The sequence below is a fragment of the Nipponia nippon genome, unplaced genomic scaffold, assembly GCF_047370975.1.
Source record: "Nipponia nippon isolate SJK-2023a ecotype South Korea unplaced genomic scaffold, ASM4737097v1 scaffold_9, whole genome shotgun sequence".
In the NCBI taxonomy this organism is placed as follows: domain Eukaryota; kingdom Metazoa; phylum Chordata; class Aves; order Pelecaniformes; family Threskiornithidae; genus Nipponia; species Nipponia nippon.
This window is the reverse complement of record NW_028262413.1, coordinates 41,994,411-42,020,202: the sequence shown is the minus strand read 5'-3', so window position 1 is coordinate 42,020,202 and position 25,792 is coordinate 41,994,411. Positions and strand designations below refer to the sequence as shown.

The window sequence follows — 25,792 nt, the reverse complement described above, 5'->3', positions numbered from 1 at the left end:
ACGCATGTGGCAATGCTGGTGCTGTCTTGCCATGATTAGCTGGGCTGGAGAGCTTGTCTACAAAACCTGTTCACTGCAGCATCTCAGCAGGCTGCCCCAGGAGTCACTGCTGGTGCTGACCTCTTCCTAGGCCTGTGGGTAAGGCACTGGACAGCCCAGAGCTCTTCTCTAACCGGAGTCTCACCACATTTTGACAAGGCATTTGCAGCTCCACTGGAAAACACTTAAGAGCTGCAGGCCAAGAAAGCTTGAAACCCATTGCACTAGTCTGCTAAAGCAGAAACTCTCATTTTCTCCCCCACAATTACATTTGCTTTGCTTCAGGTTTGCACAACTCCCATTTCAAAAGCTTTGGCACTAGACAGGGCTCCTTCTTCTCTAAACTTTCTATTGCTCTTTTATCCCCTTTTCCCTGACTTTCCCGGGGGTCAGACCCCTGTGAGCTGCAGCTGACGGCACTGCTGCAGCGCCCTGGCTGCGCCTGATGCAGGTCCTGGCCAAGACTCCTGGTCCTGGGTGCAGCCTCCTGCAGACAGCACTGCAGTCACTGGTGACCAGGGCCCAGCAGTCTATGTTGTGTGCAACCGCTGCCATCTTCTGGTCTTATTGAGACTAATTTCGGGCCCGAAAAAGATGAGGCAGAACCAGTAAGGCCCGGTGTAAGAATTTAGTTTTATATATAAATGCATATGCATGCATATATATGTAGGTATAGATACACACATTTTTACAGGTGAAACAAGTGCTGAACAATATATATAGCTTACTTGTAATTTTTTCAAATAGTATTTTTGAGGGTTAGTGCAATAATAACTGTATTACACTTAAAATGTTAAAATTATATATAAACCCTAACTGTTTTCATTATCATGGGCCAAGGTGTCTGCAAGTTTGTCAGTTAATTCTCTTCACCCACTGAGAACAGTAGAAAAAAAAAATCTGTGGCAACCTCTTTGGCTAATTCTTTTTGTATTGTACAGATCTGCTTAAAAGAAAATGGTCTGAGAAACACAGACTTGCTTGATATCAGCTACAAAGTCATATCAGTGTTTGTGCATTAGCAGGGTGCTCAGTCTCCAGCAATTTCTGCCACAAGCTGGAAAAACAGGGCTCCATCTCCCAACACCAAGTGCCTGGCCAAGTTGTTGCTCTTCCCCTGACTTTTGAACAAATGCAAACTCAAATTGCCAAGTCTGATCTCTACTTTTTGACTCAAGAGTCCCAAAACCACGGTCTGAGATATAGGAGCGCTGATAAAATGATAAGCCATCTTACCATAATCTAACTCAAATCACATTCCCAACAACAAGTCACTTCACAATTTGGAAGCATCACTCAGACCTATTACTGGATTTAGTGGCTGCTGGAAATGCGGTCATTTCCAGCCTTCTTCCTCCACCGGGTAACCTTCTGTGACAGCTTGGGTGAACCTGCACATCCAGGGAATGTGGGTCATTTATTGGTAGCTAAAAGAATCTGTGCCAGAAACTCCACACAGTGAGAAGCATGAGATGGTCAAGGTAAAATCATCAATTTGGAAAAATAGAAAGACAGATTTGCAAAGGTTTTCTTATCATCCAGTCCATCCTATGCTAGCTCAGGCAGCCATGTCACATAATCCTGTGCTTAAATTCTCTGCATCCTACTTTAAAATCGGTCAGGTTTTTTTATGCACAGTTTTTATCATCAACCTTGTCTGCACATTCAAATATGAGATTTTTCCTGCTTGCTGAGATTTCAGCATTACACAGAATGTCAACTAGCCTGGAGTAAGGACTACTCAAAAGCACCTCCAAGGCTTTCAGTGCAAATCTCTGACCTTTATTTAAAAGCCCACTTCTTCTTAGAAAATGCTTTTTGACAGTGTTTGCTAATACACAGTTTCCTACATAAAGGCAGAACACACACAAGGGGCTTACAGACTGTTAACTGCATAGCTCTGTACTCCACAGTCAGACATGAGCATTGCAAAATTCACAGCTGGCAGCTCCCACCTGAGACCAGTTCTTACCACATCCCACTTGAGACCAGTCCTTACCAGCACCCCCAGCCTGCTGCTGGCCCTGCTTCACCCAGTGGGACCCAGCTCAGATGGGTCCTATGGGACACGGCTGAATCTGAGGTGAGAAAAAATGCCTGATTTAGTCTCCTGATGATGAAGGTACCTTCATCATTCCTTTATTATGTTTGCAATATTTTCTGGCTCTTTATTCCTCACTTGAATATTAGCTTTAGTCTGTTGCTTATGTGTATGTGAAAAGAGGACTAAACACTGATTGACCTGACAACCTTTCAACACCTGAATGTGTTATCGACCGGCCAGAGCTGACTCAGAATCAAAACCCTGCTGATCTTCGGTGGGTCTGGGGGAAGAGACAACGCTGCATTTTATGGGAATCATAAAGTTGAAATCATGCATAAATGCCACAGTCTGCCCACCAACCTCCACTGCTTACACCATGAGCTCTTTTCCCACTCAGTTGATGTTGTGTGGGTCCTGCTCTGAAAGCATGGGGTGTATAGTTAGCTTTATACAAAGATCTGCAAATTAAAAAAGCACACACATTGTTCAAAATACATCCAGAAGGGTGTATACTAGGGTTAAATGGTGTCCCTAGCTACAAGAAGAAACTTTTATTTTTAACATATTCTCGTTACAAAGCAGAATTTAGCTTTCCAGTTTTGCATGGCACTTAAAAATACTTCATGCTTCCTCCACCAGAAAACTTTCCAGGGTATAGATTTTCTCATGTGTATAGTAGGAAGTACACACGGTGATAAAATGGTGGTAAGAGGGAGATTTAATTGAGGTGGTATTGTTTGAGAGAGCAAGGATGTACACATAGCAGACATCAGAGGAAGTCCCCACGTATTGTCAGAGTACAAAGTCATTCGCGACCGCCCTTGTAAAAGGACTCAAAGTGCCCATTAAACACAAGCACTACAAGAGTCTTTCTTTTTCTTCCAGCTTTTTAATGTGACGGAGAGAACAAAAACAAAGTCCATTGGAACAGCTGCAATTTCCAGCGACAACTAGACACAGATCAAATAAAAAAAAATTAAAGAAGAAAGGTTTCAAATGAAGAAAAGGAACCAAGGGACTGGAATTGGCTATTTCACACAAAGAGCTGACAGAACATTTAAATGAAACGTTTCATTAAATGCACGACACTGGGTGTTATTTACAGTGGAACTTGCAGCGTGTGTACATTTATACAGCACTAGCATCACATACAGCAAAGAAATTTCTTTCATTTTGTTTCCTTTGCAGTTCGGTTCTTCCTAAAAGCAGCATTTGCTAATACAAGGGTGAGAAACTGAGGGAGAAACTTGATGGAAATATAAGGTATGGGGCTCAAATCTACATAAACCTAAAAACATACTCCCCGGTTTTGTGTGTCCTTTGGAAAGTCAAAGGACACAAGCAGGGAACATAAATGGACCTAGTGCCTCCTTAATGGTATCAGAGTATACTCTGTTGTTGAAGGTCTTAAAGCAGGACCTGGAAGAGACCTACATGTCTGCAGAAAGCTCAGCTCCATGCAGCCTCGCACTGTGCCCCTGTGTAAACCGAGCTCATGGGCTGGACCACTCCCAGGCTCAGGGAATATCCCTTAGTGCACCTCTCCGGTATCACCGAAGGACATCAGGCTGCCTGACTACTCCCCAGTGTGCAGAACATCTGGCTCTGGATATGGGTTTTCCAAGAGTGACCCTTTTCTTAGTCCAAAAGATCCATACACCACTGTTTATAAGTTACATATAGCATTTCAAGGGGATGAGGATCATATGGAGGGGGATCACCCCACCCAGCCCAAGCTGCAGCCACCACCAGTAGGTTGTAGCAGAGCCAAAGGCGATGACGAGCTGTCCTGCACAACTGAAGTAAAGGAATAGGTATACGACAAGCAGTTAAATCAACAGGGAATATAAGGAAGCAGAACTCTTAACACCACTGGTCTTTTGTAATAGTATCAACAGTGGTTTGTGTTCCTCTAAATGTCTGTTTCTGCGTGCTCAGAAGCTCAGTAATTAACTCCTCCTGTGACCCTCATTACACTGCTGTACAGATAAAGACACTAAGTCACAGCAGGCCAGTTCGGGTTCCCTAGACCCACCTTTTCCTTGCCACGAAGTCCCTGGCTGGACTGGTGTGCCACGCATGCATGAAGAGGTCCAGCTGTCCCCTAGAAGAGGTCTTTGGGATTTAAGGCAAGTTCCCTGTGTTGGTCCTCTGTGCCCCTGTTGCAGTAAAGTTCATGAATCCAAGGAAATAGTGCTCTGCAGGGATCATCAGTGGACCCATGGTCAGCAGTTTTCCTCTTCTCTGTGGATGGTCCAGTGTATCCAAGACAAGGAGACTGTTCACTGTGGAAAACGTAGGCAGGGGGAGCCACTGGAGGAGGCATGCTGGCTCTTGCACTGCAGGTATAATGCTGATTTTACAGTAGAAATAAAGCTGAGCCACCAGAGGAGGTGCCTGATTAGAAATCTCTGCCTGCATGGTGCTCCGGGGCTCTGTGGCTCAGGCTTAGCCCAGCAGGTAGCCCACAGCTTGAAACTGAGACCCATATCAAAACACAGACAATGCTGAGGGGATCGCACCCATCAACCATTTTGCTCTGGAGAGCAGTAGTGTGAAGCCTACACTGATTTAGACCATGATGAGGACAATAAACAAACACATCAGGAGTATTGACTAAGCCTTGCGCACACTGAAGTTGGATGGGAGACGTCAACCCAGGTGTCACAAAGGCAAATGACTGAGCTGGAGCCATTGCCCTGGATTTCTCTATTACAGAAGGAGGGGAGCACGGCCATCCAGGGCAACCCATCTTCTTCTCGGCATGGTGCCTGAACATGGTCACGTATAGTGCCTACGCCTTTCAACTAGGAATAATGGGAACCCAGGGCAATGAGTTCAGATCCAGACATCTAACTGGTAGTTGTCTAAGGCTAGGCAATATGGTTTCTCCTTAGCTTTTCCTGTCTTCCTTCTCTGTTCATTGGTGTCCTTTCCCAGGCCTTCGTGTACCAGCTGCAGTGTGTATTTGCCCTTCCCTATTAGGTCATGAACTCCCTGGTCAAGCCAGGGATAGAAGCCTTATCATGACACATGTGCATCATCCCCTAGCCCTCAGGTGACTGACCCATGGATTTTAGGGGTGCAAATTGTTTCTACAGTCATGTGGGTAGCCTGGGTGACATTGACAACAAGGTCTTATGGTTCTTTACCTTGTCCCAGCTAATCTCTGGAAGGTGAGGTTTAGCAGCCTGTGAAAGACCATTCTGTAATAGAGAAAGGTTTCTCAGATTTGCTAACATTTCCTAATATTATCTTACCATTTCTATCTCCTCAAGACCTCATTTCTTCCTTCTCCAAAAATTAACAGAGAAGTTTTGCAAAATAAATGATATTAGTGTCACTGTACAATGTCAATGGAAAACACAAATAGTCAGGTTTGCTGTCAGAGCACTGGATGACATGTAACTAAGAAAGAGTGCTTTGTAAAATAAATAGAGATAAGTTCTGGCTCCACAGAGCAGCACAACAGAATAGTTCAGGAAAGGAAGCAAACTTTTTTTCCCCCAAATGCAATGTGGTAATTGGCGTGCACAGCCCAACAAGATGGATGAAACATAAAGACCATGATGATCTTTTGTGTTGAAATACATATTTAGCTGCTTCTCATCATACAAAAGGACGAGACATTCTTAGACAAAAAAATAAACATTCTGGGCTGTGATTCTCAACAGAAGCTGTGAACTGCTGCCAAAGGACATAATTACATTCACTCCTACCTTCAAGAAGGAACCTTGCTGTTTTGAAGACAAACCAAAAAAAGGCCTTAAGCTACCCATAAAATGAAGAAATGAGGCATAATAAGCTTGGTTATTACAGCAGCTTTTGATTTTATCAATTTCATAAACCTCAGAATAAATCTCAAAAATCCCAAATAGCCCATTGTAGCCTAGCTGCCCCGTAAGTGTTTATCACTGACTGACACAATGATAAAAGCAATGCTCATTAGAGGGTTTTGCCTCATCGGCAAGTATTTGCTTCTTGCGATCTAACCATGCTCTGTGTCCTTCCTCTGTCCTCTGCAGCAGCACCAACACTGACTCCCACAGTTACGTGGGGCTGGCCCTGGTGTGAGCTGTTAGTCTAGACTGCCTCTGTGCAGCTGAAGGCAGAGGTGTTAAAATTCAGTCCTGCTGGACTTCAGCCTAGCCCTGCGTGTTTTTCTTAAAATTAAAAAAAAAAAAAAAGAAAGAAAAAAAAAGAGGGATCCAAATAAAGGTAAATAGGAAGGTCATTAGCAAAAATACAAAAGAATTTTTTACATCAGAAAATATCCTGGTGAGACAAATTCCCTGCATTATGTGACAGTTTCTGATTAATTCTGGACTATTGCTGAGCTTGTTGAAAGGGTCTAATTAGTGCTACCTAGTCAATTGTGAGCATCAGTGTGTTATTTAACAGTATGCATTTCATTCTTGCTTCCCAAGAAAGTATATCCAAAAATACACAACTCACTTTGCTTCTAGGCGCAACAGAACTTAAGTCAGATGATAAAAAGGGCATATGAGTTTCAAAAATAGTCTTTACAGGATATCAAGCTTAACTGTCCCATTTAATGGAGAATTTAATGTTCTGTACAGTGAAAGCTTGCTGCGTGCATTCCCTGTGTAACAAGTTAAATGGCTTTAAGTAACTGTGCTTACCGTGTTTCAATGAGACCCAAGTATATAAGAAAATCAAGCATCATATTCTTTAAATAATATGGCTAAAATGCTGGTAAATTCACAGTTACCATACTCTAGGTATTAGACAAAAAGCCCCCTATTTACACTGGATAATATGTACACATTTGGTTTGTGGAATGCTCCAACATCATATCAATTTCTCCTCTGTGAAAGTTGTAGGAAAAAAATTCTTAATCTTCATAGAAATATATATTCCCAGCCATCAATACATTTAAATATTTGGTGTCTGGATATAAAGAATGAAGTGCCACTAAGTTGGTCATGACTCCAGATAATCTTGAGTTAGTGAGATTAGTTTTTAGCGTCTCTCTTCAGACCTTCTTCAGGGTGCAGATATTAAAAATTATAAAATTCAATAGCTGATCACTTCAATGTGTGTATGTACGTTTGCAAGTATGTGTAATACATATATATATATATAAAATTATGTACATAGTTCTCTCCCAGACCAAGAAGGTGCCTAGTGATTCTCTATGCCCAAGTAAAGACAGTAAAGGGCTTTGAAACCCTGATTCTTCTGAGAGAGCTGAGCGCCCACCCTCATATCCTTCAGAAATCATTACTCTCTCACTCTTCCAGGTGGTTCAGGAGGTAACACCAAAATCAAGACAGCTAGGGTCACTAGTCACATTTGCAGCTCTTTTCCCTATTGCTGGAGCTCACCTACAGTAGGTTTGTTACCTGCCTCTGCTTCGGATACCCTTCGTGTCTGAGCACAGCTGATATGAATTGCCAAGTAGTGCTGGGCAAGGCAGGCAATGTCTTACAGCTTGGCAAAGGCATAAGGGGGTCGGGACCTGTTCTCCTGTTGTACACGCTCACACCCACGCAGGCGCACACATGCACGAAGCCGCTGTTCGCGTCCAGTGCCATTACACTGGGATGGAGAGGGACAGGGTAGACTCCCAGTGTAGGCAAGGTTAAACCCAAGCTCTGCAAGGGGTGTGTGGTAGCTGCATGCACCAGTCGTGGCTGTAAAAGGGTCAGAAACTAGGGGTTTCCTTTGTATCCCTTTGGGCTCTTCTTTCCCTCCACCCTCTCTCTTTGAGGTATCGACAGAACAGTATAGAAATGAACATTTCGATTTTTCCAAACATGGCTCTTTTTTGTTCTTCTTCTACGTCTGCCTCCCCGACCCCCCTGGCCTCAGTTGCTCACATCAGGACCTGTTCTCGAGTCTCTGGCAGGCGCAAAGCAAGCAAGCCACCTCCAACCAGAGCAGAGGAAGCCAGAAGGATGGGAACCACCTTGGTTATCCCCACGAAGGAGGCAAAGATTGAGTTCCCCAGGATGGCACCAAACTTGCAAAGCCCATTGAGGATGCCAAAGGCTGTTGCCCTGTGGGGAAGAAAAGCAGAAAGCAATGGTTAGGAGGGAGGTTCTTGGCATAACTACAGAAGATCTGGATGGGTAATTTTGTGCATGCTCTTATGTTGCCCAGGCTACGCTTCTAGCAAGTAAAGCCAGGCAGAATAAATAAATAGATAAATAGATGTCACTGTTTTGCATGTCTGTGTGAATGAGGAGAGTGTCTGTGTGCACCCATTTCTCCTTTTCATCTCAGCTTCTCCCTAGCCCCAGAGTGGCCCACTATGATAGCCTTTGCCCTCCCCAAAGACAGCAGGACACAACCTGCTCTAGAACTCATCAAAGCCCTTCCAAGCGCTGGCTGGAGTGGGTTGTCACCAGAGAAACAACCAGGGCTCTCCTCAAATCCTGCTTCACCCAGCAGCTAAAAGCATGCTGCCTTCAAAGCACAGTCCTTCTCCCTTCTGGATCCCCTCAACAGTTTGAAAAAGGCCAAAAAGGCTTATAATGATGCCGCAAGGAAAGATTTCTTCTGCAGCACATTCTCCCAAAGTTTCCTGTGGTGCCTCATCTCCCAAACCATTCTGTGCACATGGTTGTCTCCAGGTTGTGGAGGGGAAGGCTGTCATGGTGATGAGCTGTGGCGGGATACAGTCTGAAAGGCCAGACCTCCATGCACATCCATGGAAATGACAGACTCTGTATTTTATCAGCCCATAATTTCCATATGCCCATGCGACTCCCTATGTACAAGCCACCATGAATGCAGAATTATGCTTGCAAATGTCTGTGCTGATCCAGTATAGCTGCAGGACTACCCAGCCCTTAAGGACTGGTGAAAATAAAAAAAATATACCTCCCCCATCTGCATATATCTAGAGTGACTTTTTCCATAAGGAGACGAGAGGCCGAAGTCAGAGGGTGGAGACTAAAAGGAGGAATACTCTGAGCACCTTTTGTCAGTGGGGTAGAGCTCCACGGTGATCACATCCAGGGCGTTCCAGGCGGCAATGCTGGCCCCGCAGAATAGGCACTGCCAGCCGATCATTGCCGACTCACTGTTGCCAAAAAAGAGAAAGAAGCAGCACACTGCTGAGATCAACATTGAGCCACCTACGGGGGGAAACCAAGAGAAAAATGTTGGCATCAGTTTCCCCTGTCCACAGTTGAGCAAACACATTTGTTGGTAAAGATGGCTTCCAAGTGATGGCATTTCACCCCAAAACAAATTAAATCTGCAAGAATCCAAAAATACCTTCATGCTGCCTATCTGTCATTCCCTGATGCTGGAAACCAGCCTGAAAATGTTCTCAATGACCATCTGATCTTGCTGATAGTCCTGCTCTGTGGAGACTCTGAAGACAGGCTTTTCCAGGCAGGTTTCCAGCATCTCAGACATCCAGATGGACCCAGGAAGAGCAGAGGCAAGTAAACATGAAAGTCAATGAGGAGGAAGAATCATTGTGAAGGTTTTTTAACTTGAGTTTTGAGTGAAGAGCTGGTGCATTTCATATCGTATTGAAATCACTTGACACATTTCTAGTCTCAATTAGGATAATTTACAGACGCTTGTATGAAGCACTTGAGGTCTCTTTTAATTATAAGAACATCATTAGATTTCATGGCACATTTGCACAGGAGCCATAATTTTATGAACATCACCGAGGGAGAAAGTGAGAGTGTTCATGCTCAGTTAGGCACAGTTCAGATTCAGAAATATTAATGGCTACATCCTTGCCTTCTACACCATTGGGAATTTTCACCTGGAAGATGCAATTTTTGCAAAATCAAAGTATCTTTCGCTGGAAAGTTCTGTTGTTGCTGAAATATCTCCATTTATTACCAGGAAACCAAACACATTTTTTGTTTCTTTGCAGTCTTTTGAATCAATTTGACACCATCCAAAATAATTTGGATGCTGAACTGGAACTAAAATGCTTCATTTTGGACATTATGTTGCGTTTTGCCACTGCAGTGCCCTGCCTATGAAAAGCTGCCATGCAGGACTCCATATCCACTTCTCCTCCATGGTACCTGGCCAACTACATCCTCCACTGTGCAGTGCGGGTATTCCCCCTGCTGAAGAGGTACAGCGCAGCATTAAGGTCACCGTGTGTGCACCAGGAGATCTGACATTTGGCACAGGAGAAGGTTTAGTCGAACATGGTAAAACTGAACTGAACTCCCAGCGAGGCACACAATGCGACAGCGAAATTCAGTTTCCATGTTAAGCTGACCAGAAATAGTATGTTCAACAGAATGATACGAGTGGGATGCCAGAAGGCTGTTTCAATTGAAAATTCTGTAGTGAAATGTTTCAGTGTGTCGTTACTAATTTTTGTCCTGTGCTTTTCATTCTGCAGAAGAAATAAGCATTTAGGATTCCAGCTGTCATCTCAATTCCAGATGAAGATGTTGAAATGCTGACATGTTTGCAGGGTGGACAATCTGATTCTCATTCAGCTTTAATTTATTTCCCACAGACCCTCTGATTTGTGTGGGTCTTTTCCAAATTCACCACATGAGCACTCATTTCCCCCACCAACCCCCCAGCATACATTCCTGACACACCGGTGGGGTCATCTTGCTTACCTTAACCTGTCTGATGGTGAGGCTAAGCTGACTAAACTTCCCTCTCTTCTCAGAAGACAGACATAGGTGAGCTCAAGAGAGTAAGTCATCCCTTACCCCTGAGCCACATCCCTGATTTTATTAAACTCACTTGGCTGTCCCTTGAGGCATGATTCTCACAGTACCTGGAGAGCAACGTCTGAACCTTGGAGGAAGCAACACCAGAATTTCCCAAGGTAATCATAAAGCTGATAAGGTGATAACTTATTCCCATAATGCTAAGGGGTGGCATCTTGCTTGGCTGTGACATGGTCAGTTAATCTACCATATGCTCTCTGAAGCTGTTTGTAAAATCATTTGAAAATCAGAAAACCAAAAGAGGGAACTCCTGGGCTGTCAAGCAGCTGCATCAAATAATCTTTGTGAATATTCATTACTACAAGCAAAGTGTTTATTTATTTATACAGAGTGCTATGGACATCAGCATCAACTCAACAGCACCAAAAGGTCCTGCTGCATCTCTGACCCTGTTGTGCTGAGCACTGGATAAACATACAGGCTTTGACATAAAAGCCAAAATAAAAAAGGAGGATGTCACAGATACACAGAAAAGCAGAGCAGCGGGGAGCAGGTAACTTGCCCACTGCCACAGAGTAGATCACTTGCCTCACCCTCGAGTCTTTTTACCCTTCTGCTCCATTTGATATGGGAATGACTCATCCCCACCTGAGCCGTCTCAGCTTGTGTTGGTGTGTGCAGATGCAGAGAGACCTTACACTGACCTTGGCTCTTGCAGAGTCGTGCTCCCATCCACGACCTGCACCATGCACCCATCATCCCTACTCACCGATCATCTTTATCCTCCCTATTTTGTCCATGAGTAATGCAGAGATGATGTTGCCTGGCAGCACAGACAGGCTGCCCAGGAAGCTGACCAGGTAGATCAGGAAATCATTGTCCTCCTCGAAGTCCAGGTGACAGCCTTCCTTCTCCTTCAGAAACGTGGTGTTTATGAGCCTGCAGTTGATGAATTTGTGTTCGTAGATATCTGCGAGGGAAAGAGGCAAAGTCTTGATCCCGCTTGGCTGATCTCCCTTCATACAGCAGCAACAGGAGTCAGGAACAAAACCAAATCAAAGATCTGAGAGGAGCTCCTCATCAAATGGAAATGGCCAGGGAGTTTTTATTTTAGTGGCAAACTCTAGCTGCATGCTTTGGCACCTGGTGGGTGCCAAGATCATGCACTCCTTATATTTGTGGAGTCACCTGGACCAGTATCCCCATGCCACAAGGATGGGGCAATGCAGGCTCTTGCTTTATGGCATTATGATTTGTGCTCTAGAGTAGAAATGAAAAGCTTTTTCAAGATAAAATAATGAATATTTTACTACTTATAATCATCAACCACAGGTTGGTTAAAATTATGTTTTAAGCCAAATTTGTTGAATCGAGCTGTTAAACTGCTAGGCATTTTGCCATTACTTTAACCTGCCAAGGTCTGAGCTCAGACTTTTGCATTTCCTGTGCAGCAGCCAATGGCACCAGAAGCCATGTTGTTAAAAACACTGATGGAGCAACCTGAAGCCTCCTTCCAAATGCATCACCCTCTTTTTTCCATCACCACTCTCATTACCCAGCACACACACAAACACACAGATCCCTATCATCCTTTCTCCCAGAATCTGATAAAATAGTTTCTAATTACAGAGATGAGACCATAGCAGGAATCCCATTACCAGTGTCATAAAAGACAGTAGAGATGATGGTGCAGTTTTCGAAGAAGGTCTCGCTAGTTGTCACATCTTCAAAGTAGCATTCCTCAAATAGTGAATCCTCAAATCTCACTTCCTTGAATTTCATGCCAATAAATCTGTGGGGCAGGAAACAGAACTTCACTCTGTGCTTTAAGGTATTTTCTACACTATATAGCATGTAATTGCTGTTTCAAGGGACAGAGCACTAATGGCAGTTTCCAGGGTCATTTATAGAAAAGATGTTGCTTGAATGCATAACTGTCCTTCCAACTCCATGCTTACATATTTTGTATTTTAGTAGGAGAGGTGAATTTGAAGAGGTGTTTTTTCTAAGAGAGATGGACCTTTCAGGATTTCTGGTGGTTTTTCTGTTCCTCAAAATAGTCACATCTACGAAAGTGTGCTTCTAAGGCTGAGTGGACACAAATCCTCTCACTTTCAGTACTAATCCATCTGAAGAAGACATAATTTCACTCAGTACATGGCATTTTCTTTGTGAGCTGACCTTGCTGCCTTCCTTATTCTGCCCCTTCCTCCAGCACAAATACAAACAGACATTATCACGAGCCCATTGAGCCATTTGGTGAAAGGCTTCTGACAGTTGTTTAAACTCAAACTGATTTTTTTAAGCAAAAATGCAGTAGAGTTTCTGGAGAGAGTGGGAAATTTATCTGAGTTCTGCTTCTAACCATCTCTGTTCGAGGACTATTGCTTACCGTGTAATGAAAACAGATTACACTACAAATAATCAACTGTGTCAGGTGATTGATTTCTCCTCTGATGGGAAACTTGGCATGTGTGACCTGCCTGCCTGAAGGATGACACAGTATTGATTTACTTGTGAAATTTTGCAGGGACACTGAGAAGATGGATTAGTTAATGCACAGGCATGTTTGGAAGATGTAAGGAGCTATTAAGAGCAAGCATTATTGCTCTAGTTAAGGAGGCTACAACTGTCACCAAATAAAAAGCCTTCTAACATATACCCAGAAACTTAATTGAATTGAGCACTTACAACACAGTCGTGCATGATAGCTGTTTACACCATTAAATGAGCACTGCAGGGCTTCTTAACCGAAGCTACTAACAGATATTATTAATGCTCAAAATACCACAAGAAGAGTATTCAAGTCTTTTGCTCCATGTAGGTCTCATAGGTTACAGCAAAACTTAAGCTGCTCTACATTTGCTCAGTAATATCCTGTGATGTATTTACTCCCAAAGGCTGTTAGAAGCCCTTTTCTTGCAGTTTGCTTTCTTAACATCCATCTTTAAAAGTCATATAGCAATGGCCTGGTGTTCAATGGAGTTTTAACTCACAGACAAGGGCTGGAGGGGAAATGCAGCTGTAAATCATATTGAAATATGCTCTGGGTATTACTACAATGTAGTTTGATCAGGTTTTGAGTTACTGAATTGGAGAGGACCCAGGCAGGAGAATAGTGATGTACATCACAGTTTTATGTCTTCATCCTGCTAGATGCTGAGCATCCTCATTTCTCAATGAAATTAGTGAAAACTAAGCATCTCTTCTGGGCATAAGATAAAGGTCCCCAGTCCCTAAATTTGACCACCATCCACTTTTCATCAGACGTTGTTTGGCTGCTCAATAGGCAAGGGAATAGGAATTATGGGGCTAGGTTTGCACCATCAAGAACAGCTCCTAACTGCAGGAGAAGTCTCTGGAAGTACATGGGGACACACACTGGGGTCCCCCACCAATGTCTATCAGATATACACCAAGGAAATGGAGAGAAATAGTTTCTGAGGGGAGAGGAACAACCTAGCTGGGCAATGAGGTATAGTTTCACCCATGAAGATTAAAACAGAGTGTTTTGTGTAACGTTGAACGTCCAGCAGGACGTCCCCACATAGTGCAAGGCAGCTGGAGCAATACCCTGTCTACTCTATCTGGGGCAATGGGTTCTCCACAGAATTTACATAGGGGTATTTTTCCACCCATTTTTATTGGGATTTAGAAAAGTAATAATGGCCTGCTACAAATCACTAGGATTTATATCGCTGTGGAACATTGAGTGATTGGGGTCCTGGCTGGATGCAGAAGAAAAACCACCAGGCCCAGCCCAAATGGGAGAAGCGAGGGAGGATAGCAATGATGTTCTGCTAGAGTAACTTCACTGACTTTAAAGCACTAAAAGAGAAGGTGACACACTCATTCTGTGGGGAGATGCTGGCCAGTGTGGCAGAAGCACACCAGTACAACTGGCCATGACACAGCTCACACTAATGGACTGCAGACTGGAGACTGGCGTAAGTCATATTGAGGACTTCAAGGGAAAATGGCTTTTTATTTTGGAAATGCAGCTGCAGAGCAGTTTGACTACAAGTGATGGTCTCTGCTGCCCAAGACCAGTAGATGTCAGTGTGTGCTAAGGAAAGAGAAGTCAAAGAAAAAGAGAAGAAAAGCTCTGCATCCAGAGCTGCCCAGCACAGCCAGGTGGGCACTCACTGCCCTGCTCACAGCAAGGGGCTGCTGGAAGCAGGACTCCTCACATGCATCCCCTTGGGTCTGGAGATGTGACTGGCTGAGGCAGAGCGTGCGAAAAGCAGGAGAAAAGGATATTTGGTCTGTGGTTGGGATTTGATCCAAAAGAACAACAGAGATTTTCAAGTTGGTGGGGAAAAAAAAAAGAGCTTTCTAGGAATGTATTTCAGTTCACATGCATCAAACAAAGTTCTATTCACTTACTTATCATTTCTGTATTCCCCATTTCTGTGGATCTGGTTTTCCAAGGTGAAATTAAAGGTGAAGTGTGACACTTCTTCATCATCAAAGATCTTCACTCGGGATTCATATGCCTCTTCTTGGAGATACCGGATCATATCAGGGAACCAGACAATAAGGCCATAGTAACTATAGCAGGATGGGAGAAATACATTAGGGATGCAAGATCCTGGCACTGCAAATATCACAGTGCTTTTCAAATTATCTACTTCATAAGCTGTAAACTTGTTCAATTCCTAATGCAAATGCATTTCAGATACAAATTCTTGCTCAGCTCTGACACAGGACCAAGCAAAGTGTCTCCCTACTCTAAACACCCAGCTGCTCTCAGAAGCATGTTGATGCATTTTTGTTCGCTTAAAGCAGGACAATTCATTTAAGTTTTAGTGACATTGACTCCTTGACTGGGAAATACAGCAACAAGCTATCCTTGCTGCCCAAGAGACCAGCAGAGTAGCAAGAAATTTGGAAACCCCCCTAATAGGCAGATTTCTGCAAGTGTGAGGTTTAAGTGAGAGTTAGACAAAATTTACGTGTAGTTTAGATTTAGGTTCACCTGAGTATTTTTTATCTAGACTAAGGAACAGCTGAGAATCAGGTAGGGTTGTGGGGTTTTTGTGTGGACAAGGTCAAATGAAAGATCTAGAGGTGAGAAAGTCGATATACTACTGCCCTACTGACCAATTCTCAAGTCCTGATTTGTTCAAAGTGTCTTGTACTCTCATATAAGCAATCAGATTGTAGGAGAGCAAGGCTTAGTACACAAAGACTCTTTAAAATAAAACCCAGATTAACTCTGTAATAGTTTATTTAAATGTGTAAATAATTATTCAAACTCTGAGAGCCCTCTAGTTTCCTGAAAAAGTTAAAGAAGTACCATACCTTAAGGCCATTGTAAACCAAACCACAGCCAGCATCAGTGTGTTCATCCTGTACTGGGCTGTTAAACAATATAGCACGTTGTCCCAGACCTAAAATCCACAAGAAGGAATTAGCTGCAAGGAAACCCTAGCAGACACTTAACAGATTAATTTCTGAGTGCATCACAAATTTAATGTCAGTAAAAAGGGCTCATTGGGGGAAGGTCAGATGTGTGGCTGATATTCAGTGTTTGTTCAAAATTATATTTATCGAGATAAATGGCTTACAAAAAGATCACTTATTGAGCTATGTGCCAGGGTACTTGATCTGAACTCCGTAATGAGTTGGAGTGCATGACTAGGACGGGCTGGGATGATGTAGTGTCTCTCTCAGGTTATATCAGTAAATGTGGATATGAGCCTGTTCTCAGACCCTCTGACAATTTTGTCTTTTCAAATATATGTATGGTCTCAGGGGTTCTTTCAAACCAAGCTCCAAAGCTCACTGAAGAGCAAAATCCCAAACACAGCTGGCACTTTAGGAGGGCTAAGATGAACTCAGGTAGGCATGAAACCAAGCAGAGCAGGAGGGAGACCAAGATCTGCTCTTCTTGACCTGCTGCAGGAAATAGTGCCAGGAACATGAGGGGACATAACCCCTCATGCTTTTAACTTGTCACATAAATACAGTAATAGTATAGCACCTGCATTGCTATTAATTAAGAAAGACTCTCCTTTACTTTAAGCTCATCCTCCTAGACAAGAAGATCTAGCAAGAGTTTCCACAAAGTTCTGCATGGGCACAGGTAAGCAGCATAGCATGTGTGAAAAGTTCAATTATCTGAAGGACAATATAACATTGTTAGAAACTCAGTCTCAGCAGGAGCAAGGAGCAAACACTCTTTTGAATCCACTGCAGGTGGTAAATTCACTTAGGCTTGAGGGAGAGGGAATCAATATTCATCTGCCCAGAAGGGGAGTCAAGTGCTTGGGGCTGTGGCTCGTCCTAAAAGCTCTGCCATTAGCACAGCTGGACTACCATGGTGCACACAGGGGCATTTTGGGGCCTGGCAGTTTGCAGATGCACCCATCTGCATAGAAAGTGCAATCAGATTACAGCCCTTTGCAAACACCAGCAGATTTTTTTGAGTGAGAGCCAGGGTTTCAAGACACGATGACCTGAAGCAATGAGGTCCTAGAGCCCAAAGCTCAAAAACCCCTGTGGGATGTTTTTTCCTCTCTTTACCTGTTTAAAAGTGGTTGTGATTCTGACCAGCCACCGCTGGTACCAGGTCCCTGTTGAGCTCTGGATTTCAATAAATTCATCTACTTGCTTTGGAGTTTTGATATAGGAAACCTGGAAAAGGAAAAAAAGGAGAAAAAAAAATAATGGACTGAAGTTTCCAGAATTGATCTCAAGTGGATTTTAAATTCCACTGTCTTCTGGGCAATGTTTCCACCTGATATCCTTTACTATCTTTTCCTTGAATGTTATCACTACCAATTGATCTAACTGATTTAATTACAGCAAGATATTTTATTATAGAAAGAAGCCTGTCCTCCTTCCTTCCTTTCCTCCATCCCTCCATCCTTTCTCTCTCTCTCTCTCTCTCTCCCCTTCCCTGAAATATTTTAGAGTGCATCACATCCACTTCAATCTTTCATTTATTGGGTACTGTGCCTGTGCATTACCTTCTCTATCCCTTAGATTCCCACTAGAAATTAGGACTAGGCAATTATAGTAAAAAGTATCTTCATGATCAGCCACTTGTATCTGCATCAAACTGTGCCCTCAGGATCTGTTTCTTCAAAGAGAACTGGCAGGAATATTTCTCATTCAGCACCTTTTAAGTACCACTGGCAGAACTTCTATGACAAATGAACATGTAGATGGGAATCTTTGCATCTGAAAATGCATCCTGTCATCAGGTGAGCCCACACCATGCAATCAATTCGCTCCACCAAAACCATCTGAATTTTCAACACCGAACACCTGAATTGGACTGCTCAAGAAACCTTAAAAATGGGTCCCAGAAAATATTTGCTCACTAACTTTAAATAAAGGACATATTCAAGGAAACCATGATCTGTTTGTAAACATGAGAAGGGGGTGAAAATTTACTGAATAAATTTCTGAGTATGAATGAGTGCCTTGGCTCGGCTGTGGAGTCTCCGTGTTCCTCTTGCTGGCACCGTTTAAATGTCAGATCTGGGAACTGTCCTGCTACCAGCTGACTCACCACAAACTGACAACTTCTGGCCTATCAGAAAAACACAAAATCCAACAGTTTGTACTACACCAGCCACACCGATCGTCCGCCCGTGCCAACGGATGTCAGTAAATCTTGATTCAGCCACGCACCATACCTCGAGGTGTGATACTGAGATCAGCTCATGCTGTAGCAGTCATGACACTGTTGGATGGAGTAACAAGCACTAATGGGTGCTGTACGGCTACTCCTTCATTCTCCTACTCATCTCAGATTCTCATAGTGCCCTACTTTGATACACTTTTTTTTTTTTTAAATCCCAATCCTCTTTCCCCTGCCACGTAGTGGGGCTGGCCAGCCCAGCTCGGTGTTACAGCAAAGCCAGGTAGGGATTTAGAGAGACAATCTCTCCAACCTTTGCTATCAAGGTTCACATTAGTCAAATGGTTGGTAGCCTAAAAATCACACATGCTCATCAAGTTCCTACCTGAACCTGCACACAATTGCCATGCACTGATATTAATCTTTAATTTTCTTGAAGGATCATTCCTGAGGGGCTCTGTTTAGTGACAACTCTTCTGAACATGGAGCCTTGCTCTCCTTCTTGTTCAGAAAGACATGTTTTACACACAACTATATCTCCTTTTCTCCATCCTTTAAAAGCACATGTCCTCTCACCTTTAAAAGCATAAATCAAGAGCTATTCCCTGGCTGGATCACTGGGAGTTTACAACTGAATTATAGTAATTTGCAACTAACCCCAGCATACACCTTTTACTTGATTTTACTATTAATGAAGTCCACTGGTGTGACCTTTTTCACAACAAGCAGCAGACTAATGAGTAACAGCCACTCATCACACTTTCCCTTGGAGAGATTAAGGATTGGGTATGAGGCAGGTGGAGTTTAGGAAGCTCATTAGAAGGTACATGAAGTTTAATCAGAGTCTGATTAGAAGCCAGAATGGAGAAAGCAGTGACTCAGATCTCCCACATGACTAATATCTCTCTTATTTGGTTTTAGTCTCTTACAGCAGACCAATTAAGTGTGTGTGTAATTGGAAAATTGCTGGTCTATATGCTGTAGAGCAACACCAGGCATGAAGAGTACACACTGCAATTCACAGGATTGACTAACTCTTGAAAAAACAGACTGTCACCTAACATTAAATGCACAAAATGTATCTCAGAGTCCTTTTTCTGATTGCTGGGGGAGGTCATGTTGAAAGAGTCTCAAAGAGGAATAAACTGGTCCTGTGCTGCACTAAGGGAGGTATGTCTAACCTTTCTTTTTACATGCAGATGGTTTTGTTAAACTCACCGTAAACACCCTTTCTGGCTCGCCCTTGGCCCGCATGTTCGTGTCATGAACGTGCTTGAGGATCATCCAGGCTTCATCATGTTTACCTATCTGAAAACACCAAAGAAAAGGAAAACAAATGTTGGAGTTCCCAGCTCTGTAATTTACCAAAGCATAGAGAAATCAATTCTAGAGGTCCAGTATAGGGGAGAAGCACACATACAGCACTGGCTGCATTAAACACAAAGAGCTGAAAGCACAGTTTGCATTCAGTGCGGCATCTCTGTGCTGAAGAAAGGAGTTACCCTAAAACTGTCTGAGGCAGGAGGGGAGTCAGGAACAGAGCTTTAAAACCAGATGAAAGAAGAGGAGATGGATGAGGAGACCTGGGCTCTAATCCCACCTCTGCTAAAGACTTGCAGGGTTAACTTGAGCTAGGTATTGCCACATTTCACATCTGTGAAATGGGAATAAAGAACACTTGCTTGAGATTTCTGAGGTTTATGTATTTTACTCAGTAAAATGTACTCTGTCCTTTGCTCTTCCACCAGGATTCAGTAGTTACATGCCCAAACTCTGTGAGACGTTTTCAAAATGCCTTTGTTGGACTTATAAAATTTCCAGCCCTCACCACCTTCTTTCTGTACCACATTTGGCAGTGAAACACTAGCCGTTGTTGATTGACCCTGTAGTCTGTAGTCCTTGGGGTTTAAGCAATCTGTGGAGCTAGTGTAGACATGTAGGAGTGGTTTTGCGTCTGAGCTTGTGCTATGCACTTTTGATGGGACAAAGACAGACACATTAGGGACCAGATATGCTTTGCTAATATTAGACTGCAACGTTCAGATGAACCATCTTACCTCCAGCAAAAAACGTGGGCTTTCAGGCATGAATTTCAGTGCCACCAGGGAGGCAATACAGGGCAGAGAGCAGACAAGTACAAAGACTCTCCAGCTGTGAAAGTGGTACTTGGTTCCCATACTGAACCCCCAGCCTGGAAACAGCAAGAGACAAAAAGTAAAAATACTGACCAGGCATTCTGAGTTTTTCTCTCCTAAAACAGCTCTGAACTTTACAGCTCTGTATGACACTGGGACAGGTTGAAAGTTTCTATTCTTAGTAACAACGGCTCTTAGAGGCTCAATAGCATCCTCAGTAGATAGCAGCAAGTGAGTTCGTGTTCATTACAGAAAATGGAACATACTTGCTCAGGCTCTGCCTTTTAAAAACCTTCTTTTATCTTTGAGTTTAGAAATCATCTAGTGATAAGAATAGCTCCATGCAGCTGTAAGCAAGTAAGGCTGGGAAAGGGCAGAGGAATCAGGGCCATAATTTATTGCTGCTCAGTGATGTTACAAAAACTTTACGAAGGTTAAATTGTCTCTGATCTGAGAGGCACATTAGAGATTGCTCCTTTCCATCTCGTACCTCACATATATATTTCACTTTTTATGGAAGCGAGCTAGGAAAACAAGTTTATTTTTTTCCAGACCTTCAAAATCTGATCTGGGATTCAAACTTAGAAGAATCAAGATCCTAATCCTGCATTTAAGATTCCCTCTCTTCTGCTTTTTTCCTGATGTCTGACCAGGTCAGGTATTCCTCTGCTAAGGACTAGAAAGTACAGCATCATTCTTACATTGCTCCATTTACTTTCCCTAGGCTCAAATCTCAGAAGGAATGTTCAATTCAATTTTTTTCTATAAACATTTTTATTCACATAATAAGGAAATCATCAAGCAATGGCTTTTGCAGAGGTCTCATCTGAGTCAGTCATGGTGTTCTACTCATTTCCCAAAGTTCCAAAATAGTAGGGGAACATGGGAAATCTAAAAGAGAAACTATAAAAACACAACATCCAAAAGTCATCTGAAAAATAAATGTAATGTAAATACATAAGGGATTTTTTTAAAGCAAATGTAGTTGCAGATAAGAGAATTATTTCAACCTGCCACCACTATGCAGTAAGTTTGCCTATTGGTTCCAACAGTCTCTGTCATATCAATCAAAAGCATGAACATTTCTTTATACTGAGTGTACTTTAAACGTGGTAAAAATGAATTGATAGATAGGTAAATGTTCGTGTTTTTCTTCATGGTCTTTGTGGCCTGTCCTACTTTCCTCAAACTGAGTTTTGCAAACAGCTAGTGTCACTGAATACTGAAGGAATTAATCTTTTCCAGTAGATATTTGCTTCTGATGTTTTCCTAAGATACACACATGAATTATGAGGAATATCATGTGACATGCAGATTTTTGCTCCTCAGAGCACAAATATGTTGTCCACTCACCTACTTTTTCTCTCCCACTACCAGCTCTGGGCAGGGAACCCATGCCACTCCTCAACCTAATTAGGTGAAGGCAGATGTGACTGCAGCCCATTGCATGCTGGGCAGATGTGTTGCTGGATACACAGCCCCGAGAGTGTTGACACTTGGCTAAGGAAAAGAGCATGTGCTGTCCTCACTGCAATCATTCATAGCACCCAGTAATTCCCTGATTAAAGTTACTTATTTTTGATAGCTGGATCAATTTTTGCAATATAATCACAGTCCAGTTTTCCTTGAAGGCACTGACATTTAGATGAAGAGCTCAGGCTCTGGCAGTATAATTCAAGGGGTATATTTGAAGCTTTTGATGCAAAGCAGCTCTTATCAGTCCTATTTACAGCCTCAGTATCAGTCAATCAATCAATCATGCAGTCAATTTATCAGACCTTTTGTGTGCACTTCAGGTATCTATTATTTTCAGTGTTGTTTGTGTTGGGATGTGTAAGGACTGACTAATGTTACCTGCATGGGCTTTTGGGGTAGTGCAGTGATGCAGGAACGTGGTGTTGTTGAAGGTCAATAACACAAAACAGTTACCGTAATGTGGGATGATGCTCCAAGCCATTGCTGAAGCAAAAATGCCACCAATCATCCAGAACATGCAAAGCCAGCTCAGGTGCTCCCCCCTCTTCTCACGAGACAGGAATTCAGAGAAATAGGCAAACACGATGGGGAGAGATCCCCCAATACTGAGGAGAAAAAAACAGCACATGGGAAGAATAAGAGTCGTCTTCAATGTCTTTGTAGATAGAATTGCACATATAAAGAAGGAAGGTCACACTCACAGACGCGCTGCACAAAAGTGAGACTTGTAGGAAAAATGCAAATCTCTCTTTGGCCGGACTGGTCTTAGACATCAAAGATAAACAAGATCCTTCTCATGCTCTGAAAGCTGCATTTCCTGTACTGTCTATATAAAGCCAGTGTGATGCCCTGCTCTTCACCTGTTATTTTGTGATCACTCCTTTTAGGGAGGCAAAATACAGGCAGGCAATGGGAACTGCTGAGGGTCTCATTGGAGGCCCTGGAAGTAAGGATTGTAAAATGAGGTGGGCATTTATCAGTCTCAGTTGTCTTTCTGCACAATTTGGGCAGTACCAGAGGAATGTCAATGACCAACCTTTCTTACTGCTAACACTTTAAGGGTCAAGATTGAAGTAATGCAACCACATGTGCTAAACAGCAGTGCCGTCCTGGCTCGGTACCCGAGATGCATCTCCGGAGCAGCCTTCCTTCTCCCACCCCGCACACCCAAACTGCTGAGCTGTGACAGGACTCCTCCAAGACATGGGACAGGTTCACCAGTTACCCACCCGAGGCCTGAGATAAGGCGGCAGAAGAGGAAAAATCCATATCCCTGGACGAAGGAGGAGAGGAACGCAAAGGCAGCATTGATTGCAAGTGATATGATGAGGCATTTCTTTCTTCCCAGTTTATCAGCGAGGCCGCCCAGCATGACAGCCCCCACCATCATTCCTAAGTAGACTATCAGGCCTAGAACAGAGACAGAGAGACAGTGAGTTTGGTAAGTGGGTAGAAATAGTATGCAATGTAGAAGAAGATTTTAAAGCACCCATATGGCAGCTGATGTCGACCTGGTATACTGTGCAATAGAGATATCCCCATCCCCCCCTCCAGTCACCTATCTCAGGTGCCACAAACTCTATTCATTGGTGAAACCTAATTTCCCCACCTTCTGCCCATGAGCTTGCATCGCTCCCTACTGCATTGCTTCATGCAATATAGCCATACCCTCATTTGACCAGACCCACGTCTTTCTTTCCCAGCCTCACTGCTCACATATCCCCTGCACGTAAGCCATGGCCAGGCATAAGCAGCTTAGGATACACGTGTCCCAGCTATGTGCCACCAACGATACAACAGAAGTCTGATGTCTTAACTCCACTAACCCTCCTGAGCGCAATGGGACTGAGGATGTGTAGGGAGGAGGCTCTCTCTGGCTGCTGTTTATACTCAGAAAGCTGTGAGAGAAGAGAGACTGCTAAAGTATGGCTAAATCCTTTGCAGGTTACCTATCCTAGCCATCCTTCCTTTGCAGTATATCATCTCTTTCACTCTCTGCTTTTTCTAGCTTTACCTGAAAGTATCTGTCTCTTACTGAGACTCACCTTCTGTAGCACAGCTACTTCCTTCGTTACTGAGCCAAGATCTGGCATCTAACTAAAGGATAACGTACAGAAAAGAGTGCAGTCTTGATCTGAAAATTTCAGGAGAAGGGATAACCTACTGCTTGCCTTCACAGTTTGCTCTAGAGAGTTATCACTCTGACATTGTTAAGAAAAATGGGTTCTTCTTTTTAACTTCACTTCATTAGGTCTTCTATCATGTGGTCCTCAAAAGACAGTTTCAGTAACTATGTTTAGTGCCAGGCTGAATAGGAGAGAATGGTTTTCTTCTCCAAAGAAGCTCCCTGTACCCAGCTCACTATGTGCTTGCAACACTGGCCTAGAAAACACGACAGTTGTCCTTGGCTCTTCTACTACACTGCCTCCAGAAGGGCCACCTACTGTATTGCCTTTTCCTTTATCTGGGTACCAGTGTAAATAGCACTAATTAATAATGCTCACAGATCCAGGAATTCTTTTTTTCACTTATTTTATCTACTTTCCAAATGGAGAGACTTCAGTGAGCAAGAGTATTCCCAGGAATAACCACAAGCTATGGTCCTTTTGCTGGCAAAATTCCTGTTGAGGCCTGAAGGAGTTATGATATGAAAGGACAGCAGGATCAGATATTAAGTATTTAAAATCTAATAGCAATCAGTGCTGGAGGGTTGGAAACATTGATCAGCTACAGTGAAATGATTTGCACTGCTGTTAAGGAATAACATCTGGGAATTGATCAGTCCAGCAGCTGGCAGCACATGGTCCAGGTCTTTGAAGGCTGTATTGGCCTCTGGGCTTCAGATTTTTGTTTTAGGCTTGTCTGTGAACAAATCTCTGTTCATTCCTTTGAGCCAGGAAAGATGTAAGGATGGAAGGGATCAGGCGGGAGCATATGTCTCCAAGGCACCTCTGAAAAAGCCCAGATGAGGCAAGACCACAAGGAGACAGACTATCGGCAGGTGGATCTATGCTACTGAAGTTATTCTGAGTTTCACAGTGCAAAAGACAAAGCCCTTCACGGTTTGTCTGCTTGCTGTGTGTGGCTGTGGCTGCCTCTGCCTTAGCACTGCATGACCAAAACAGTTGGTGACCAGGTGACTTTACAGCATGCTCTGATGGCTCTGCCAGCTGCTGGCCTGGAAGGGTTTGGGGCAGCACATCAAAGCACACTGCATTGGCAGCTCCTTGGCTACCAAGCCACATACGTCTCAGAGCTGTCTCCTGCAAGCTAGTGGTCCACAGAGTAGGAGCAGTGTAACCATCACCACATCTCAGAAGAAAGTGGTGACAACCGCTGTGTTTCCTGGGGAGCACAGAGGTGCAAGAGGCTGTTCCCAGAACACCTCCTATACCATCTCAGATACCATAGGCAGGATGATAATCTATGCCTATAGGCTGCACAGTCCTGCTGTGGAGATCCTGATGGGGCGTGATCATGGCTGGATATGATCCAGAAGAGCTGAACTATGTCAGGATGGAGGAATATCTGCTTTCTGAAAAGCAGAACTTGCAGTGCAGGGGATTCTTGAAGGAAAAAATGATGCTTGGAGATGCTTGGAGACTGGAGGCATGTCAGGTCCAAGACTCAGCTGAGCAGGGGTTGAAGGAAACACCATAACTCAAGAAAAGCAGCAGTGTTGCCTGCATCCCTGGCCCCCAGTGAAGGCAACGGATGCTGAGAAAGTAAGTACACTGCCTTAATGGGAAACTTTCCCATTTGCTGACTGAAGAAATGCAGCTGAAAGAAACATTTTTCAGGCATGGTTGAAGAACATCCCTTTGGGGTTCAATCCTCGCCTTGAACCAAGTGTTGACTTCTC

The 25,792-nt window shown here is 43.4% G+C and overlaps 1 protein-coding gene across 3 annotated transcripts in view; it reads right to left on the bottom strand.

The window, feature by feature from the left end:
• Nucleotides 1-2,579: 2,579 nt before the first annotated feature.
• The window catches only part of SV2B (synaptic vesicle glycoprotein 2B), a 69,079-nt gene continuing 45,866 nt past the window's right edge, over nucleotides 2,580-25,792 (bottom strand). For all 3 annotated transcript variants that reach the window (XM_087744608.1, XM_087744607.1, XM_009470063.2), the window contains 11 exons: nucleotides 23,160-23,340; nucleotides 22,384-22,535; nucleotides 20,377-20,510; nucleotides 19,538-19,627; nucleotides 17,254-17,364; nucleotides 16,030-16,118; nucleotides 15,112-15,276; nucleotides 12,384-12,517; nucleotides 11,495-11,695; nucleotides 9,030-9,189; nucleotides 2,580-8,106 (listed from right to left, as the gene is read on the bottom strand). In XM_087744608.1, coding sequence (XP_087600734.1) covers nucleotides 7,923-8,106; nucleotides 9,030-9,189; nucleotides 11,495-11,695; nucleotides 12,384-12,517; nucleotides 15,112-15,276; nucleotides 16,030-16,118; nucleotides 17,254-17,364; nucleotides 19,538-19,627; nucleotides 20,377-20,510; nucleotides 22,384-22,535; nucleotides 23,160-23,340 — 1,601 coding nt within the window. In that variant the 3' untranslated portion in view covers nucleotides 2,580-7,922. The remainder of the gene's footprint in view (nucleotides 8,107-9,029; nucleotides 9,190-11,494; nucleotides 11,696-12,383; nucleotides 12,518-15,111; nucleotides 15,277-16,029; nucleotides 16,119-17,253; nucleotides 17,365-19,537; nucleotides 19,628-20,376; nucleotides 20,511-22,383; nucleotides 22,536-23,159; nucleotides 23,341-25,792) is intronic.